The sequence below is a fragment of the Solea solea genome, chromosome 8 (assembly GCF_958295425.1).
Source record: "Solea solea chromosome 8, fSolSol10.1, whole genome shotgun sequence".
Lineage (NCBI taxonomy): Eukaryota > Metazoa > Chordata > Actinopteri > Pleuronectiformes > Soleidae > Solea > Solea solea.
Genome location: NC_081141.1, coordinates 21913484 through 21920048, shown reverse-complemented (window position 1 = coordinate 21920048; position 6565 = coordinate 21913484). Strand labels below are relative to the sequence as shown.

The 6565-nt window shown below is 41.5% G+C and overlaps 1 protein-coding gene across 1 annotated transcript; it reads left to right on the top strand.

Moving 5' to 3' along the window:
• Positions 1-164: 164 nt before the first annotated feature.
• On the top strand, positions 165-3304 carry si:ch211-113d22.2 (uncharacterized). The gene is made up of 3 exons (XM_058635901.1): positions 165-313; positions 1279-1392; positions 3084-3304. Exons 1-3 carry the CDS (start codon positions 265-267, stop codon positions 3302-3304), a joined length of 384 nt encoding a protein of 127 aa, XP_058491884.1. The 5' UTR covers positions 165-264.
• The last annotated feature ends 3261 nt before the right edge of the window (positions 3305-6565 follow it).

Here is a 6565-nt window from a genome sequence, read left to right as displayed (position 1 = left end):
ATGACCTAGAAATTCAGTTAATCACAAGACTCTCTGTGTGTGGTTCTCCCTGTTAAAGCTCGCTCGGTTAAGTCTATTACTGCAGGCTGCTGGCTGTGCAACATAGATGGAGATTACAGAGATAAGACCTTAATGCCCTCAGACACCTTCCCATGTCTCATCCTCCACCTCCACCTCCACCCCCACGTCCCCCTGCATCAGATGTCCCCGCTCAACTTTTTTTACTCAGGACAATTGAAGACACAGTGACCCGTCACAGCCGCCATGAAGACCGCTCTCGCCCTGCTGCTGTTCATCGCTCTGGCCTGTCACAGTAAGTTTCTATCGCACAGATACACCAACTCTGGATTTGTGGGTTGTTGCTATTGTTTTGTTTTGTTTTTATCAGTGAGGGAGGATTCAGACTATACTAGCACAAATGATCCTGTAAGATTGTTCATTTACTCAGATATGAAGCAGGTTTAGTGCCACACAGCGGCCTAGTGGGTAACACTGTTGCCTGACAGCAAAAAGACCTAGGTTTGCAGCCTTTCCAAACACATGCACGGGTTAATTGAACACTCTAAATCAGGGGCCTCAAACTCAAATGACAATGGGGGCCACTGAGCATCTAGTCTGGTCAGGAGGGCTCAAGTAAAAAACTGTGTGAGACAAAAATAAACCTGTTCAGAAGGGGTAGCCCGTATTAGCTTCTAATTATATTGCATTATTCCATCATGAATATTGTGATATATGAATGCATTTTTTTTTTAAATTTTCAAAATAAAAGTGTTTATTTTGATAAAGAGTGATATTCAGTTAACGTAGATGTTGATTAACATAGATGCTAAATGAATCTATAAATATCAAACACAGACCTTTAAACCTGATGTTGGGTGGTGGGCCACATGAAATTGACTGGGGACCACAAGTGGCCGATGGGCCGCAAGTTTGAGACCCCTACTCTAACTTGACTGTTGTTTTGTCTCTATGTGTGATGAATGAATGAATGAATAGAGCAGGTATAGTTTGGAGCCTGTATAATTGCAAATGCAATGATCACATAAAGCTGTCACAGATTTAAACCTGCAAGATTAGAAAGACAAGAATATCAATATCGTTGGAAATAAATCGAGCCCTACAACAGTGAGTCAGTGCTTGTGTGTATGTTTGTGTGTGGGTGTGTGTGCACAGTGGAGTGAAAGTGGGCCGATGTTAATCATAATCATGGTCACACCTGCCTGTGAATATGCATGCTTAGTCTCAAGTCAGGCGCTCTCTCCTGTTCTGTCTGCAAAGGCCACGCCCTCAAGTGTCACACGTGCGTGGCGTCCAATGAGGAGGACTGCAACCGGCAGGGCTCCACCCCCTGCCCTCAGTACGCCGACGCCTGCTCCACCATCACAGGACCCAGTGAGTGACCACACACTCACACAAACACACAGGAACAACAACATGATAGATAAGGCACACGTTTTACACATTTACAGTATATGTGTCTCACTAGAGGTCAGCACAACACAAGACGAGGAAGAGTGGGAGGAAAAACAGTGCCACAAGTATGGCTAATATCTCACTTTATAGTATATTAACAATACAGTAATAATATAGTAACAACAATGGTCATAAGGACATAATATTACAGTAATACCATCTTATATCCATGCAATAACTCGGTAATGACAATAATTTAATAATATTAATATTTGTGTGTTACTGTCACATTAAAATGGATAATTACCATATTATAAAGTTGAAATCCATCCTCCCTCAGGCCATGCCTTAACCTAGCTATTACTTGATAAACAAAGAAGAAAATAAACAAAAACTAACGCCCATGTTGGTAATAAAAATATAAATAAAGCAATTACATTTTAGATAATAACCGTCAATATAAAGGTCGGGATAAGAGACAGGTAGACAATATAGAAATGGATAAATAAAAGTGCGTTTTAAGACCGTGATTTAAAAGACGCCACTGGTTCTGTGAACCTCAGGCCATTCCAGGCAAGTCCAGGGGCCCTGATGGCAAAGGCTCGGTCTCCTCTGGATTTGAACCTCGACCCTGGACCCAGTCAGGAGGCCCCTGCCTGGGGTCAACATGTCTAAAATGTAGCTTGGGACCAGAACCACATGAGCTCTAAAAGTCATCAGTAAAACCTAAATTCAATTCTAAAACAGGACAGGAAGCCAGTGAAGACGCCTAGCTGTATGACCCTTCACTACAGAGTTATTACCACACTAATACCCTATTGTAACTGTGCTGTATCGCTGCATGCTTTGCAGATACACACAATTTTAAGATTCTGTCAATGTCTTGTTCTGTTTGTTTGTTTACAGTTTAGTTCAGCATGTGTGTGTGTGTGTGTGTGTGTGTGTGTGTGTGTGTGTGTGATCATAAAGCCTGGGCCTCTGCAGCGCCTCATTATTTGAGGTTTGCTGGATTTTATCGCAGCTGTTTATGAGAACCTCAGATCTCTGTGAGCTGATTTGTTTGGTGTGTGTTTGTACATGCGTGTGTGTGTGTGTGTGTGTGTTTGTGTGTGTTTGTTTGTTTGAAGGCAGTTCAATGGGTTCACAGTGTCGTACGAAATTAACACAAGTCGGTCTTTAGTCACAAAGAAACTGTGACAATACAATACAACTTTATTCCTCCCCGTGGAGCAATCTGTTACAGAGCTGCCCCACACACACACGCACACACACACACACACACCACATTCCATCATGTAGTCAAAAATATATACAAGTCCAACAAAGAAGAAAAGCTGCTGTTGATTCCATTAGTAAGAAGCAGAGAGGGGATGAAAATGACCAGAATCCAAGTATTGACACCATAAGTGCCACATCGTGAGTTGAGTTAAGTGCGATGGGACTGAAAGACGAGCAGGTGATTCTTAGTGAGGCTCTAAAAGCCATGGTTCTCAAACTCTCGTATGTGTACCACCGGATGTACTCAAGCTTCCTCTGGTGGTACTTGGAGGAAAATCAGAAATACTGTTCTACTAAATATGTGAGGAAGAGGAGGAAGATGAGAGAGCAAACGAGCGACTCTTCCATTGTAGACACATTCTGAACCCAGAGTGGTGCGTGCTCTCTTTCAGACACGGTGATGAAGTCGTGCTCCTACAAGGCTTTCTGCGACAAGGCTCACGGCGGCAACTCCGGAGCCAAGATGGCGTGTTGCTTCGGCGACGACTGCAACGGGCCCCACAGGAGCCACAGCCACGGGGATCACCACCGCAACAGCGCAGGGGCTGTGGCCTCCAGCTCCGCGCTGCTGATCACGACGCTGATGCTGCGTGTGGCCCTCAGTCAGCTCTAACTCTCATCTGTTTTCTTTTCTCGTTATCTGCCCGGACACAAACTGAACACTTTATTATGAGTTGTACACTATAGCAGTTATACATTTTCCAAACCAAAAACTTGAATAGTAACTTGTCAGTGTCTACACATTAAAGCTGACGTAAAGCTGAGAAAATCGGCCAATAAACCCAGCGGGTGTTTGTGGTTAGTTAATGTGTACAGAGTGAAGAACACCTCCTCACCTCTGACCTATAGATGGTGTCGGCGTGGGTGTGGTTTCGGTAGATGCTTGCCGGAGTGTGAATCTAGAGCACAACAAGCTTGACACTATAGAACCACATGCCGTTGCTGTGGTAACCTGCGAGGAAACAGAGCATTTTAACACCATAAATGCCTGTGCTTTCACGCTTGTCTGAATAAAGATGCAATCACACCTATTATTTTTGAGTCATGTGACTGTGTATTGTGTATATATATATATATATATATATATACATATGTTATGTGTGTGTGTGTATACCTGCAGATGCACCTGTGTTGAAGAGCAATTCAGCAGTTGTGATTTTCAGCAGAGGAAAGGAGCGGTCGGCGGGAATTTCAAGACTTCCTTCTTCAACTGTCTTCTAACTTGAGTCCTGTGCAGTCGCCACAGGACATGAATAGGAAAATGAGTGAGGTAGGTGTCTGTCCACGTCATATGACCTGCAACCACTTCCTCTCAACAGGAGGACATGCTTTTTTTCTTTTCTTTTCTTTTACCCAATGACAATCTGTTAATGCCAGTGTTGCTTAAAAATGTTGCAACCAGGAAATCAGATCATCTCTCCCCCCCCCCCCCCACACACACACAGTTTCATCACTCAACTTAAACTGTGATCACCTTTGTGTAAAGGTGGAGAAGCAAACAGTGAAGTAACACTGTAGTACTGTATTTAGGTAGACTACAGTTTGAGTTGTACTACGCCATCAACATAGAACCAAATATTTCAATAATATCAACTTTAAAAATGAGCAGTTGTTTTAAATGTTTAATTTAAAACACTATTGTAAAACCACGGACCATGCACAAAAGATTCAAAGGTTCAATTCCCAGCTCTGCTAGTCTACATGCCAATGTATCTAGAAAAGTGCAATAAAAATACAAACTGAATAGCCACCAACAACTTCTTACATGATTTATGTCTACAAACATTTAAATGAGGATTTTATGGTCTCAGGTCTTCTCCAATAGAACATGATGCCAGAACAGCAGTTCAGATTCTTAAGCAACATCACTACCATTTGCCAATCGTTTCATTTCATACTCTTATTTCCTTACTTTATTTCTTCTATCTTCTACCGTGTTGTGATTTTGGCTGCTGTAACACAATATCTTATCTTATCTTGATGAAAAAAAACAGAGGTTTGAGTCAGTCGAGCCTTCAGTCAGTCAGTGCCATCTGCAGCACCTGCCAACACCAGTGTGACCACTGAAGTAACTCTAATTAAAAAAAATCCTTCAGCACTTGCACACTAACGTCGGCACATCTCTCTCATGTATTTCTCTCTCTGAGAGTGGAATGTATACGAGCTGTAGTGGTTTGTGTGGGTCAAAAGTGACACTGTGGCATCATTTGTTCCATATGTTAAAATTGAAAGCAGTGCACTGCTGTGTACTGAGCAAAATGTGTTTTGCAGCTTATTTTTGCAGAAAAACTAGAGCATTAGTTTCAAACTCTGGACAGTCTTTGAATTTTAAAGATTTGAGTGGGTGATTTTTAATAAATAGCCAGAGTATAAGATTAACCTCACCTTCCTATATTTCTCATATTAGCCAGTATGTAACACTGAACCTATTTGGTTCATTTTAGCGTGTCAGCAGCACGTGGAGACCGACAGTGAAAGTGTGTACAGCACAGGAGAATTATCACATGATAAAAGGAGATGACAGGGTGACAATAATTGACCATAAAGGCTTTATTTACATTAAATATCCACCAACAAAGTATATCATAGAGAGAGGGAGAACTTATTTACACGTCTGTCTGGTTTCAACCGTCTATATTTGACCTCGTCTCCACTGCAGACCCTCGTCTTGTCTCTCCTCTGGTCTAGACATTTTTGAGAGGAGACTTTTTTTTCTTTCTTTTTTTTCTTAGGTTTGGTAACATTTGGCATTTCTGACCCATAGCAACAACTCACTGTGTTTCAGTAACTCTGTTGGCATCCTGTGTGTTGAAGTGCTGCGAGCCGTGTTCTTTGGTCAGTGGTGTTGGGCGGTGCAACAGACCAAAACACCAAAACATAGACACAGTTTTGCTGCCTTCAAATCAACATTTATTTCTTTTTATAAACCAGCTGTACCATTATTATCAGTGAAACCGGTATTTCAAATTAACCTGATTCCTGATTAGATATGTTTAGATATCTAAAGAGTGTTGAGTTTAAGTGATTTTGTTTTATTTTGGAGTTCAAGGTTTGCTCATTTAGTGCACATTTGCTTGTTTTTTTTTTTCAAGATCAGTATCACCACACTTTGAATATGAAAGTGCAAATTAATACTAGGACACTTTTATGATTTTACTGCCCTCTAAGGTTAATCTAGTGTTTGTATCAATAATAGTCAAACACCGGCTGAGGTGGTGGGAAGGGGGGCCTTCAAATCAAATTCAGCTTAGGGTTCCATAAACACTTGGGCCGGCCCTGATTACTGATTATTACTGATTAATGAATGAAGTATTACTTCATGGAAAGGCGGGGACAGGAGTTGCAAACTAGCAAATTGCTACATATCCTTTGTGCAGTACATTAGATGCACTTTATGTCCACTATTATGTCTCACTGCATTGTCCCTGATAAATAAAGATTGGTTGATTGAATACAGCAAATACATACTGTCACATTACTTTCTAATCCAACTATTTAGTCAAAGAGAACCTCTGTTTTAGAGAAACACCTCTGATAGTCCTGCTGCTGCTGCTGCTTTACACTTTAAAGTACAGGAAGTATAACTCACTTTTTTTTTTTTTTTGGAACATGATCCTGCACTTGTCACATGCATCAGGTTCATCCCATGACAGCATGAATGATACTATTCTTCACTGTGTTCCTGTTTATACAGGTTTACACTCTCCTTCTTTTATAACACAACCAGTGTGTGTGTGTGTTTGTGTGTTTGTGTGTATGTGCAGTGTGTTTTCTACCACGTTTCATACGCATTCACACACACACACACACACACAGCCGTCAGGAGCAACATGGAGTTTGCTAGCATCTCGCTCAAGGACACATCGGCATATAG

What these genes read in the sequence shown, in the direction of transcription:
- si:ch211-113d22.2 (XM_058635901.1), top strand. Translation starts at nt 265, where the DNA reads ATGAAGACCGCTCTCGCCCTGCTGCTGTTCATCGCTCTGGCCTGTCAC. An exon ending in CATCGCTCTGGCCTGTCACA is followed by an intron (nt 314 to 1,278) that starts GTAAGTTTCTAT and finishes CTGTCTGCAAAG; the next exon opens with GCCACGCCCTCAAGTGTCAC. An exon ending in CTCCACCATCACAGGACCCA is followed by an intron (nt 1,393 to 3,083) that starts GTGAGTGACCAC and finishes GCTCTCTTTCAG; the next exon opens with ACACGGTGATGAAGTCGTGC.